The sequence below is a fragment of the Ptychodera flava genome, chromosome 6 (assembly GCF_041260155.1).
Source record: "Ptychodera flava strain L36383 chromosome 6, AS_Pfla_20210202, whole genome shotgun sequence".
Classification (NCBI taxonomy): Eukaryota; Metazoa; Hemichordata; class Enteropneusta; family Ptychoderidae; genus Ptychodera; species Ptychodera flava.
Genome location: NC_091933.1, coordinates 25,037,644 through 25,051,869, shown reverse-complemented (window position 1 = coordinate 25,051,869; position 14,226 = coordinate 25,037,644). Strand labels below are relative to the sequence as shown.

General features: G+C 39.0%; 1 protein-coding gene across 21 annotated transcripts in view; it reads left to right on the top strand.

The window, feature by feature from the left end:
* LOC139135296 (filamin-C-like) overlaps positions 1 to 14,226 on the top strand; it is a 150,517-nt gene that overhangs the window by 103,681 nt on the left and 32,610 nt on the right. For 15 of the 21 annotated variants that reach the window (XM_070702632.1, XM_070702628.1, XM_070702631.1 and 12 more), the window contains 4 exons: positions 251 to 407; positions 1,384 to 1,573; positions 3,873 to 3,989; positions 6,132 to 6,382. In XM_070702632.1, the coding sequence (XP_070558733.1) occupies positions 251 to 407; positions 1,384 to 1,573; positions 3,873 to 3,989; positions 6,132 to 6,382 (715 nt within the window). The remainder of the gene's footprint in view (positions 1 to 250; positions 408 to 1,383; positions 1,574 to 3,872; positions 3,990 to 6,131; positions 6,383 to 14,226) is intronic. The other 6 variants (XM_070702636.1, XM_070702635.1, XM_070702634.1 and 3 more) reach the window with 1 other exon arrangement.

The following is a 14,226-nucleotide window of genomic DNA, read 5'->3' as shown; positions in this document are numbered from 1 at the left end:
TACATTGAAATGAAGATGTGCTGGTCAACAAATGGAGATAGAGAAGGAGTGTAATGAGTGTTGATAGCCAGTCTAGCATTGTTTTAAGTTGCAAGAGGAGAAGAAAAATGTTCTCAGACTTACAGGAAATGAAAAGATGAACTGTACTTTATATGAAAAACAGCGTATTGCTAACATTTAATTTTTAATCGCACGTTTTTCATACATGGAGTCCTCCTAACCAAGAGGTATAATTTACATAATTTTTCAGCCCATTCCATACCAAGATTCTGCCATCCCATGATGCCAGCAAGGTCAAAGTTCAAGGACCTGGTTTGGAGAAGACTGGAATCCCAGCTAGTTTACCCATTGAGTTCATCGTAGACACGAGAGATGCCGGTGATGCTGAGCTCACAATCACTATAACTGTAAGTTCAGTGGCTGCCCACTTGACTACAATTACTTTGTGCGACACCCTCTTTTCCCATATACCTATCATGAATATTTCAGTATGCCTGAGTTTTTGCTCAATTCTACCATACTCATATTGGTATGGTAGTTGTATGCCTGAGTTTTTGCTCAATTCTACCATACTCATGTTTGTATGGTAGTTGCCAGTCACTTAAAGTTAAGAAATCCTTGCATCAATTTCTCTCATACATTGATAATTACCAGTATTTAAGAGCATAAACTTACCAAATTGTCAGTTTTTCATGAAAACCAAGACGGCAAACACCGCGTCTGCTTTCCAGGTGGTCAAGGTAGACAACCTTTTCACAACCAATGTTTTCTTTATATACTCTTAGCAGTGATAGCATTGGTGCATATAATTTCTATCGCTCTTCATGCTTTCTCTCTCGCCTATTGAGAAAGTTTTTTAAGCAGGCCCTCATTTTTTTCAGGGACATTATGTTGGTTAGCATTTTCAATATGTCAAACTGTTTTTTTTTCACCTATTCACCCCAATTCCCTGTAAACAGGACCTCAATCACTATTGATAGTGATAGGTTTGGACCAAACTATGCTGGTGAAAGGGTCTAACTAACCTTATATAAACTGTAGTCAGCCCATTCACAATCAAATTTCAGGACAACGCTATTAGTTTTTGGTAGCAAAGTTGGGATTTCTTTAGAGTCCAATGTGAGAATAAATAGCTATACCAGCAGTGAGATGTATTGGACTTCAACAGATGTGTACCATCGTAACTGGTTCTTTCAATGTTTTCTGTTGTACCTTTCCATTTTAGGTGAACACTTACCTATTTTTCAGCTTGATTTGTGACAGTTCCTACATTGAAAATAGATACTGTACCTATTTCAAAGAAATCTTATGTAAAGAAAGTCCTGTGGGGCTATCTGTACTTTTGGGAAAGTTAATTTTCTGGCCCGTTTTGTTGAAATGCAGGATGCCAATGGGAAGCACATTAAGCCTGATATCATTGACAATGGTGATGGTACCTACCGAATCAGATATACTCCCACAGATGTTGGCCGTTACACCATCACTGTCAAATACGGCGGTGACCAAGTGCCATATTCACCATATCATGTCCGTACCAGCCCAACTGGTGATGCCAGCAAGGTCGAAATTATTGGTAAGTCCAGACACGGCAGCTTTTTTTCGGCTTTTAACCCCCCTTGGCTTCTTCAGCGTGACTTTGTGTGTGATCCAACACAACATTTTTAACCCGGAATGGCGTCGGCCAACCTGCAAGGAAAGTGGATTGATAGATTTTCTTAGGAAAGTGTGTAGTTTTACTTTTTATAGGTTTTTTTCTGTGTGCGTCTTTCTTTTTTGTTTTCCAGTGAAAACTGTACCTCTTAATACTAACATCTGCAGTTGTGATCTCTGTCACTAAGTGGTCTGCTGCCTCTTTCCCAGGAATGCTGTGTGTAGCTGTCCATTCGGCATTTACAAGCCAATGGAGATGTCTGATGGCTTGTGGAGCTGCCTGCATGCCGGCCACAAGCCGTAGCATGCTGTCTACATGAATAGACTTTCACATACTACACGTATCTTGTTTTATCGGTCTATTCATTAAAATATTTTAATAATAATAATTACTTGTGTTTTTCCCAAGCAAGTTGCATGACCTCTGACCTAGCCACTGAAGAATGATGGTGTGTTGTTTTCGTGCAAGTTTTGTCAACATTTTTCAATAAGCTTTGACGTTGTTAAGCATTCACATTGGAATAGCTGAGGTCAATTTTTTTGTGCATTTCTCGCAGAAGGCCTCATCAGAAAGATTTTATTTGTCCTTGTCAAATGCGCAGACTGCGTCGAAGATTTTTTCTACATTACATCCTTTCACCATGTAAAAATACAGTTGGAAAACCAAGATTACTGTATGTGTCTGCGGAGCTGATGCCTTCTGGGATTGAAAGTGTACACAAAAGTGAACTTTGAACTCAACTATCGTAGGACTCAACCTACCTGGCTGCGATGAGACTTTACCTTATCTCACAGTGTAATACTTCTCTTGCTGTGACCTTCTTAACATCTGCAAAATGTTGGCTATTAAAAAAAAAAATTTCTGGTGTGCTGTATTTTTCTGCCATGGCTATGCGTGTAGACATGAATAATCCAATAGATCTACTGCTGTTTTCCCCCCACACACGCCGCAGCACGATGTACCATCTGTGGTACAAGATGAGATTACCCAAAGTAATGACAAAAGACAGAAGGAAATGGATTAGGGTCATGTCCTGTCCTTATCCTAAAGTTTTTGCATTCTGTATGTTTCCCGTGATTCTTTTTTGTACCAGTAGTCTGTACCCACCTCCTACGCCCTCATAGAACTCAATAGGCTTGTACCTCAAATTCGTTGCTTGAAGGGTTAACTAGCAAGAAAATGATCCCTCACGGTTTGGATCTGGCCACCAACGCTCACAATGAAACAAAGGGGAACTTTAATCGTAAAGGTGTGGGGTTTGATTTTGTCAAGTGCTGCTGTACACAATTGCCCATTATTGGTCGTTATCAATGATAAAAATTGTCTGTCGGGATAGAGAAAGGTGAGGAAGTCCACAAAGTGGGGTAGGGGTGGGGGTGACTAACTGTGACCAAAGAAGAAGACACTTCACCATTCAATGACAAATCATGGGAGGGAACAGAGCTCATAGAAACTACCAATAGTTATTATAATCCTGTCGTGATCTTTTGATGCAGACATCTTGAGTTCTCCTTTCAAAGATCAATGTTTGCATTGTCTGCTCTTTTGATACTACCGTTGAATTTGTAATCTGTTATTCTTATCATTTTAAATTATTTCTGAAGAGTGTCAGGATGTCATGTTGGCCTGTTTTGTATCAAATAAACTTTCACTAAATTTACACTGAACATAAGAGGACCTCCCAAAGACAACCAAAGTGGGGTATCGAATGTATTTTTGAGATTCCTTACGGCTACTGCTTTCGAAGAGTATATATATTATGTTTTTGCTGATAAACAAGATCATACTTAAACTCTGGGAAGTTTCAGTGACGAGCCTTTTTTGTTCTGTGCATCTGGTATATGATTTTAATCAGGCAGTTTTCCCCATCGTGGCTTTTTCAGATCTTACCCTGAAAGCAGTGACAAAAACTGAATTGTCACTCATAAATGTTACCCCAGTGTAGCCAATCTCCTGTATGAGGGCTTGGGAATGAGGTTAGATTGAATTTGCCATGAGGTAGGCCAAGCCAGACATTAAAATATTTCATTCCATAGAGTTCATCCTAACCATGTTTGTTCGTGTTCTTACCTCCCCTCCTCTAGCATTGTGTCAAAACGTAAAGAAAACGCAAAAAAGAACACACAGCTTGACTTCTTTCAGGTCTTAAGTAGTGTAACTGATGACTTCCATCCGGTTCCTCTTTTTTCCCCCTTTTATCCCGTCTAATTCCATTTCACAGGTGTTAAATGTGGAGACGTGGACATTCCCATCGTTAGACGCATGAGCACGGACACTGAGGGCTCTGTCTCGTCTTATGCATCCACCTCAACAACAACAACAACCACAACCACTACAAGTAAGGAGTCCTCTCCTGGAACCAATCCAAAAAAAAAAATATAGATATAAAAAGCAAACAACCCCCAAAGAATCAAAAGATTCTTAACAGACTTACAGCATTCTGTTTGCAAAACCTGTTTTTTTGTCTTTTTTTTTTAGTTTTTGTTTTCCCATTTTTGCACCCTCCTCAAGACATAATTAACTCTTCACATTGTCTTTCAGATTACTGAGCCATCTCATTGGTTTTGTGACCTCAACCACCATCATCTTCATCATCAGTCAGTCGCCATAGAAACAGCACAAAGTCTGCTTCGCTGGCTTCTTGACCTCTCTTTCTTTTAATGCCGTAGAGAGTAGTAATCATGTGAAACCTTGAGTGCATAAAGAAAACTGTTTTTGTGATGAGCGAGTGATTGTTTCGTCAATAAACCACTCTCCACACTAACCGAATTATGTTCTATACAGCGCTGCATGGTATGAATGGACACGACCATATTTTTGTTTTATAGCGTAACCCATGGTAAAGGTCATTTCTAACAGCATGTTTTTCTTCTGATTACATTTCTTTTCTCATCTGTTTTGTCATATTGTGAGTTGTTGTTTCTTAGATTTTTAGCAGCAAAAATTAAAGAGCCGGTGCATTGTGCTGTGTTATTTTGCAATATTAGAGTGGTGACCTTCAGGTTTTTTTCAAAAAGGACTATAATCTCGCAGACAAGAATAAAAAAATTACATTCCTGCGCTACAGTCTCCTGGGAACAAACCCACTTTCACTGTTGGTGGTACTGCTTAATCCCTTGCTGGTATATCTTGTGACATCATGGATATGGGCGTGTTGGATGAATTATGGTCGATGTTTAAAAAGACGAGTGTGCATTTTGTCCCAAAATAGTTGGAGTATGATATTTCAGACGTAGCCTGAGTGATTGGAACAGCCGTACTCATAATGTGTAATTCAGTATTGTTGGGGCATAATTTGTTGTGTCTTGCATCCTTACTTGACCCAAAAGTAATTCACATCAGAAATGAAACATTTATTATGAATTCGTTTGCACTCATATTATGGTGCAAAAAAAACAGATTATTTTGTTTTTCAGAGAAAAACAAAGGTCATTCTGCAAGTCTCCATACCAGGGGCCCTATAATTTCCATTTGTTTACATTTGAATATATCCGCTGTTAACTCTGTGGGAAAGAAAGGAAGTATTGATTTTCATGAAATTTTCAGTTTTCAAATGGGATTCTATTCAAGGATTTTACCCCAACATGAAAATTGAAGGTAGACTTGAAATTTTTCAAAACCCTGTCCACAAAATGCATTCTTCCGGTACTTTTCTGTATTCTCCATCACAGCAACCATTCCATGGGTTTCCACTAAGCTATAGTCTTGTATGATGTTTGTTAGGTGTGTGGATATACAACACAAAGTGAAATATTGTGTCTTTTGGTCAATGATAACAAACCACTTTATTTGTGGTGAGTCATCTCAATCTGTTTTGGTTTTGTCCACGTTGTTAGAGGATGTGTCTGTCCATATCAAGCCCCTTGCACCTGTTTTTGTGTGTGACAATTCCAGTGTGATTATTTCTACAGTTGCAATAAGGCGTTACTCGGTTGTGCAATGTTGACAAGAAGTGATCTGTCTACCCTGTATATTGCTCGTCCATCCCAAGAATGTACCCGAGAAGTACCGTTCCCGTTTCTCTATTGCTTGTCTGTGACCCAGTCTCAGTTGTCTGCCCGCGGGTCATCTGTTGGCTTTGCCAGGCAGTGCCCCAAGAGGAGGCATTCGTTTGGTTCGCTCAGGGGGGCAGATGGTGATTATTTGAGAGGATGAGTTGCCTGAGTTTTGGGAGTTTTGTGAAAGTGAGACGACAGCATAAAAAAGCGCAAAGATATGTGAACTGGAATCTGAGGAACTTGTGAATCGCTGTGTACTAGCAGCCAGAGGAATTGTGTCATGCGATTGTAGCTGTGCTGGAAGCGAAGCCATTGTGTGTGATTTCTCAACATAACCCTAATTTTGAGGATCCCTGTTTGGGACATCACTTTTTGAAGTGCAAAATACTGCTGTGAAAAATTTACCGGACTTTTCACCATTTTGATTTTATTTCTTGCCATCCCCAAATTTTTTTTAACATCTTCTTTATCATTCCAAACAGGAGAGACTATTACTAAGACGGTCACTGTTCACGAAGAAACTGTCATCAAGGTGAACTCCCGAGATGCTGGCAAGGGACGTGTCACAGCCACGGTGACTGCACCCGATGGTACTGATGTCGGTGATGTCAAAGTTATTGATAATGGCGATGGTACATTTGACATTGTGTGGACATGTCCCGCTACCGGGCGTTACACCTTGGACATCAAATTTGGTGGTGTGGCTATCACTGGTGGTCCATTCAAAGTTGTGGTAGGTCCCGACTGCCCTTACCGATCTTTCTGTGCGCCTTTGTATGATAATGTATGGATGGATGGATGGATGAATTGATTTGACATACATGCATTTATATGCATTTTTTACATGTATCTACATGCTTTGTGTATGTTTGTAAGTGGTTAGTTTATGTGTATGTTTTCACATCAATATTGTGAATGTATTTTCCATCTTTGTGTACCTTTTCTGAGTGTGTTCCAGCTTCGCTTGTTTTAGCACCAAAAATGTCCTTCTGTTTGTCATCACCTCTGTGTTTGTTGACATGTCTACATGTATATAAACAAATCTGTTCCCTTGACATGCATATCTTTGTAATTTGGATTTCAGTTTTTTAGTGATTATCATTTTAAGGACGAAACGTGTATGATAGATTATGTTACCCTAATGCACAGATCTACCTTGTTAAAGTTAATGAAATCACCAAGCAAGTTGATCTGCATTAAACAGGTCCAGCTCTGAAGAGACAGCTCAAATGTTTTGTACCACCATTTGTGAGAATATCAGACAAAAATTCATGTGCTTTAGTATTTGGGGATGAAAAGATAACTCCAAGTGGGGAAGGAGCTTGATATCATAATTTTGTGTGTGTATGTTGGTGAGTTTGTCCACTTTAAATTTTGTGTGTGCTGTGAGTAGCGTGTATGCACATGTGTGTGTTTGTAATTATAAATGTATGACTATCACACTGTATTATGAGTATGACCACAAACCGTTCTATAGGGTAAGTCAATATAAAATGCTACCTGCTCACAGTAATTTGAAATTATTGATTTTCATAATCAAAGTCGAAACTTGTATTTGCTTTTCATAATCTGTACCATGCAATTCTACATCACATATCTCCCTCAATCTTGACACAAGTAGTGTCTCCTGTATTCTTGGATATTTGACATAAGTGTCAAAGTATGACCTATCATGTCTTCCAGTGTCAGCGCATGGTCATACTACAATTATGACTTGTACTGTGATGCCCCAGTATATCCATGTCCTCAACCAGGTAATTACTGTCCTGGATTTCTTCTGCTATGCTCCGTGCAAAAGACTGCACTTTCAGTGCCTGACCCCAGCTTGGCTTATTTTTATCTGGCAGTGTGGAAAATTTTGATATCTGATGTACATCCTGCAGCATACTTCTTGTCACAGATACATTTACACCCCCTATGGCGTCTTCTTGAATCAGTTACGTTTGATGGACAGTCTTAAAATTAAATTGGGGTGTCCAAAGGTTGACCATGGGACCTGATAAAGGAAGATGAACATTTGCCTGTCTGATTACCGGGGGGGCCTCCCGGTGAAATTGAGCGCTTCTAATTCCAACTCTAGAGATATGAAATAGTTGGCTAACGAGAAACACATATGGAAAGCACATGACGATATGCTCACAATTCAATATGGCTGCCACTTTTGAAGCAAAAATTGTTGTGTGTACTGTCAGGATGACTCATGAAGGTCTGCATACATGCTTTGCTCATGACTTGCTCAGTAAATTATTTTCATTTATGTTTTTTTTGTGTCGGCAAGGAATGTTTTTGCTATATTATTTTTCTCTTTTCTGTCCATTGATTTTTTTGAAAAGTATTCATAGTTTGACTAGACAACCGTATGATCTCATTTAAGGTACAGAGAAACCAAGCTGCTTTTTTTGATTACTTGGCGATACTTAATGCAAGGTGACAAAAATCTACTTACACTATCAGTGTTGGAAATCTGACAACAAAAGGGTATAGTTTAAGTTAAAGTTTCACCATCATGGCAGTGTTGGCAATCAATCAGTCTTGTGGTAAAAACCCCATTAACAGCTGATCAAAGTTCAGAGAGCTGTGTTGCTTGTGTCGCGTGTTCTTTCCGATTCTGGTCTTCAAAACGCATGTCAAATACCGCGATAGAATACTTAATGAAGCTGTCAGATTTAAAGAAGAAAGTCCAAACCAGATGAAAGGACCATTGTGTCATGCAAGAGGCAAGGAAATGACACGCTGCAAACAAGATCAGAGTCAAGGTCAGAAACAATACTTGTTTTTGCATATGAAAGCAGGTGCCATACACTTTACTTCTAGGTAAAGTACACATGAACCTGAACCCAATTTTTTTATCGATTTACATAAATTTTCAAATTTCAGAAACTTATTTTTATTGAAAGATCAGTCAGTAGCCTTTTTTCAGCCTTCATCCAGACCTTTTAACAGCAGTGTCTTGTTCTTTGTGAGTTAGGCATGTCAATTGTCCTCTGTCCAAGGAGAATGTAGAATTGGTCTTGCCAGTCATAGTTAAGGAACCCATCTGATTGTTGATTGGTATGTGGTGTTATTTCAGCCATGAATCATGGGAAAAATCCATTTCCCTTCATGGGGATAATCAAAACACAATTATTATGCAATGTACATGTGTGACATTTTAGGCAAGTAGATAAATATACCTATAATCAACTATCCGGTTGACCTTTTGCTCAGCTGAGGTCAAGCCAGCTTGCTTTTTATTAGCAAAAGGCATGTTTAATTTTGCCTTGAGATGGCATTGAAGTGGACTGAATTTTGTCAGAGAGTTAGAAGTTTGTTAGAGCATGTCAAAAAGTGAGCTCCTTTGATGATGACATTGAAGAAAATTTATCTTGCTGTATATCCAAAAATGATTTTGCTTTGGAGAAAGTAATGTGAAAAGCATGTTCTATGGTGCAATACACTACGACAAAAGGAAGCATACTTTAAAAAGTGACCTGTCAAAAGTGGGCCATAGGAGAGATCCTGTCTAAGTAGATCCAACAATTCACTTGTATCAGTTGTAAATCACACTGGAAACATTATCTTGAATCTGATGGGCGCCCTCTATAGATGGCAAAAAAAAATCCTGGCTGAGTGCTCATGTTGGATCATAGCGTACGTTGCTCTACACAAGCGATTGAGAATTGGGTCTGCCATAATAATTAAGACTATGCGCACTCGCGTTTTTATGGAAACAGTGAAATGAATTTAGATTTATGAGGGGTGGACATGCTGTCTCGAGTTAGTAAACACATGGACATTCCATCTGACAGACGCATGAATGTAGACAGAATTAAAAACTATATGACTGGGCAGTGTCCAACACACTTTCATGCACGTAGACTTACTTCCTTTGACAAGTTAAAAAAGCTTTCAATGGCATCCCACTTCCAGATACAAATGGACATTGGATAGTATTACTAATTTGAAGGGACATAATACCATGCTATAATGAGTGCTAGCACTGTCATCGAGAAACTTTCGATTAGGAGACACATTTGATATCATATAAGAAAAAATGCTGCGATAGAATGGTGTGTTTGCCGCCAGTAATCTGACACGGATTTTAGTTATAGCGAGGAGATCAGTATTTGCATAAAAATCTAGACCATGTCAGTAACAAATAGACGCAGTAATCAGTTAAAATATGACGTCGAAGGGTCAAATGTACGTCACTTCATCCTACATGTGAAAGGAAAAAAATTTTTTCTCGAAAAATCTCTTGGATTTTTAGTTGTCTGCAATTACAAGTACCCTACCTCTTGTGGCCCAGTTTTAGGTGTAAAGGAGACAGACAAATTTTATTGCATTTGTGAATTCCGGAAATAGCAAAACAACCGTCAAAAGGGTCGGCAAAACTACCCAAGCAACCAGCCTACATATTTTTCAATATTTCAGTGATCATAATACTGTATAACATTTCCCTTAAAAAGAGTTTTGCAACTGTGCTCCATCAAACCAGATCTAACCGCCCACAGAGATTTTCTTTGTTGAATTTATTGAGTAGTTTTGTTCACTTCGCTCGATCTATCATCTGTGAATGAAAATGAAGGAAAATACAGAAATTTTCAAATAATATATTACAACATATTTATGGACAATCTGGTAAATTTTATGTTCCTTGACGTAGGTGAAAAGTCTGCAGTGGCCGTAATGTAACTACCGGTATATAGAAGAAAATACCAGAACTATACAGGATTGTGTAGATGTGAGCATCACACAGTAGTGTAGATTTAAATATTTACATGTGGGAAATAGTTTTTAACCATTTAATCTCAAAACCTTGCAAAATACACTCTTACCAGTGTTTACTGTCTCGTTTTGTGTTTCTCATGATGAAAACTCTATCCATTATTTTTTTACATGTGAGGTTTTGGTGATAGAGGGGTTCAAGGTGTGGCACCCCCTGTTGGATATGGTGAATAGTTTATAGAATGGATGCCAGCCGCTTTGTTTCTCCCAAAATTTGGCATAATAGGATGGTCTCCCTGTGTTATTCAGTCCTTTGTGGGTGAGGGTTTTGGGAGACAGTAGGTGTTGGTTGTTATCACAAAATGGACTGTATAAAGTTTGAATGGCACAGATTAGGGCGTAGCAAGGAGGTCTTTTGTCAAACCTCCATCAACAAGAATCTTCATGTGCTTTCGATCCGATTTCATACTTTGTCGGAAAGCCAGATCTATTTTGGTGCCAATGAAGTGTTGACTGTATCAGCGTGATGAGTGCATGGTCAGTGAGTAGTTGAACAATGTGTTTTCGTAAGTACTTGATTGGCTGAAAGACAAGGCTAATAGACCCAGGTGAAGTACGAAAAGGATATCTGCTGTAAAGAAATATGTGGCGATGGAATCGACACAGAAGACAGGTAGGGCGTTTCCCAGTTTTCTGTTCTGTTTCCCAGTTTTCTTTTCATAAAAACCATGCAACAGTTTGATTTTTTTGACTTGGTAGTGCACAATATATAGTGTAATGCACATAATACTTCTAATTCAGGAAAAAATAGTGTTCTTGTAAAGGGAAGCTCTCTATCAGTCTGATGTAAGCTTAGATTTTTCAAAGTGTTTTGAAAACTCAAGGTAAATATTGAACAAAACAAGTTTGGAAACAGAAAACAGGAAGGTCAGATATGGTGGACGCCTTTTGTTCTATTGTAGACAATAGTTAAGAATGGGCTGAGTGAGAAAGGGTGTGACACTCTCCTACAGTGACCTTACTTGACCTTTTATTGCAGCTTTCTCTTCTCTGTCAAAGTTGTATGCATTGATCCTGTGAAGGAAACAGTTCACAGTGACCAGACAACTTGATACTCCTTTCCCAAGATGAGATGCACGACAAGATAAGAAAAGAATATGCGGAGGTCAACAGATGAAGATATTTGTCATTGTCAGAATCACTGATAGATTGATGATTAATACTTTTGTTGAAAGTTCAATTGACTGTTTGCTTTCATTCGATACGCGCAAGTGTCACTTCCCATCATGTGTCTTGTGTACACAGATTTATAAATCACCTTCAGAAATTATTTTTCCCCTTCAGATATCAGACAGGACGTTTTGGTTGTGTGATACCACTGTGAACCAGTGATCCGTGATCACAATAGGACAGGGCTGTTTATGAAGTCAAGAAAATTTGGCTGCCAAACTTTGCCCTTTGTTTCAGAAAATAGAACATGCACCGACTGCTCAGTCCTGTCAGAGTTGGTGTTTTATGTCATCGTCAAACATTTATGTTCTTCAGGGGAATCAGGTCCTGAAAACTAGGCACAACAAAGGCGCTTGTTTTACTACATGTTCAATTGTTAAGGTTACCAGCCAATCACATCGTTCATCTCATGTGTGTCAGTGTGTTTTCCTGTTTCCACCTTTACACAGAGTCTTGGATTGGGTAGCTTCCAAAAAAAATAAATCTCACATTTGGCCTGCATGGTGGCTCCCTTGCCCGAAAGTGCAAGCACCACGTGTCAAAACTGGACTGAAAGTTCACTGTACATATACACATTTATAGACTAAACTATGGACATTTGGGCTCAATTTCTGGGGTTTTTCCCCAGCAATGAGATCATTTCACTTGGCTTCTATGATCAGGCTGACATGATGCCTCTTTATCAATTCATTCATTTGTTGCTACAAAGAGTTGTAAGCTGCAGTTCATAACATGATACTATCTCTGCTTTCTTATCACTTTAAAATGTCCATGGTGGAAGTTAGATTTGCACAGAGACCACGACGTAGATCCAGCATCGTTTTCACACATGGCTATTTGGGTACTCTATTACTGTCTTTGCATTCTTTCGAGAACCGCAAAAAAGTTGTCAGACATTTTGAAACGTACACTACAAATTCTGAGCAGGTTTTCTGAGCGCAACTGTCAGCATCTCCACGAACTATTGGTGGGATCCAAATGATTACTTGAAGCATCTGCACCAGGTGTCTGCATGAAATTACTGCAATATTTGATGGGGGGATTCATACATACATGCTCAGTCACACGTTACTGTGGCTTTTGCATGCACAGTATTTACTTCAGATAGTTTATCCGTGGGTCAGGCATGTTATGTGAACCGCATGCACATTCCCCCATGGAACTAAGAACTTTCTGCGTTGGAGCATGAAGGGATGTGACGAATTCTTTTGATAGAAACAGTACGCATGAAATATGGAGAGAATGTTTACATTATCGGCAGGGATAATGGTGATTTCGCCGTCATAACTGCATAATACTGACAGTTCCATGTCATTTTGGTCTTTTCTTAGGATGAGGTTTCAGAAGTTTATCGCCTGGAAGTAATTCCTCCCTGTACATAATACCGAGCCGCTGCATTGTCATACTGCACTCGGCAGATCATAAATTTGATCTGCGAGGCAGGCAGATGGCAGGTTCATTTCACCCTGGCCTGTGTAAACTTAGCAACCAAGTCCCTGTTGCCATGGAGTCCGACAGAGATTTTCCTTTTATGGCAGAGAAAGCTAACACAGGGGGAGAGGACTAGTGCAGTGTGCAAACAGGGGAACCGGTTAATAGCTAAGAAAAGGGCATGATTAAACTGAAGATGCCCTGTAGAAAGAAAATTTGAAAGATGTAGTAGGTGTTATCACAATATAGATATTCTTGATCCATTGGTGTTGATTATATCATGGTCTCTCCACCACACAAGATTGTACCTATCACTCTTGGAAGTATTGGTGAAATATTTTACTGAATTTTAGGTGTGCTCTTTTCATCGTTCATTCCAACCTTTCCTATCAGGAAAAAAAACTCAAGTAAGAAGCCCCAGGATATACAACATAGAGCAGATCATGTGGTAATGAACAAACTTTGTAACCACCATTTCCATAGTTAAAGTTTTTTGCCTTGATCAGCTGCTACATGCTGAGGTTTCGTTCAGCTCAGTACAGACATATATAATTGCAATTTGGAGAACTTAACAATTTTTGACATAATTTTTTATCATTTAAGGAATTTTCACATGAGTTGAAAATTTGAGAGATATATTTTATTGCATGAATTGGGATCACAAACTTTCACTGGTGAGGTTTCTGCACACAGTTTAAAGGTCGGAGGTCATAGTCCAACTGAAGGCTCCAGGAGTAGGTGCTATCGCATGGCCAATTACACAGATGAGTTCATTAATCATGGGATGCTTGAAGCAGAATATTTTTTTTTGTATGCTGCCAGAGTTGGCCACAGTGCTTACTCTATCTTGTTATGTCTCTGCCCTAGTGAGAGTAGATTGATGGTGCAGGGGGATAAACAGAAGGATTATGGAATATGCCTGTTATTTATTCTCTGTGGATTGCAAGTTTGCTACAAAAAGAGACAGCTGGAGATATTCCCTGGCTTAGTGTGGAATGTGGATTTTGTGATGTATGTGATGCACTCAGAGAAGCATAGAGTTTTAAGGCGTTATTCACTAACTACATTTTACCGAAGCATGCATGTCTGAAAATATTTTTAAAATGTCTTTGGAGGATATGACATGTTCTCTTGGGAGCTTATTGCAAAAAAAAGCAAGAAAACTCTTGTGATGGAATGCAGTATTTCTAGACTTGCCCCTTTGAGATT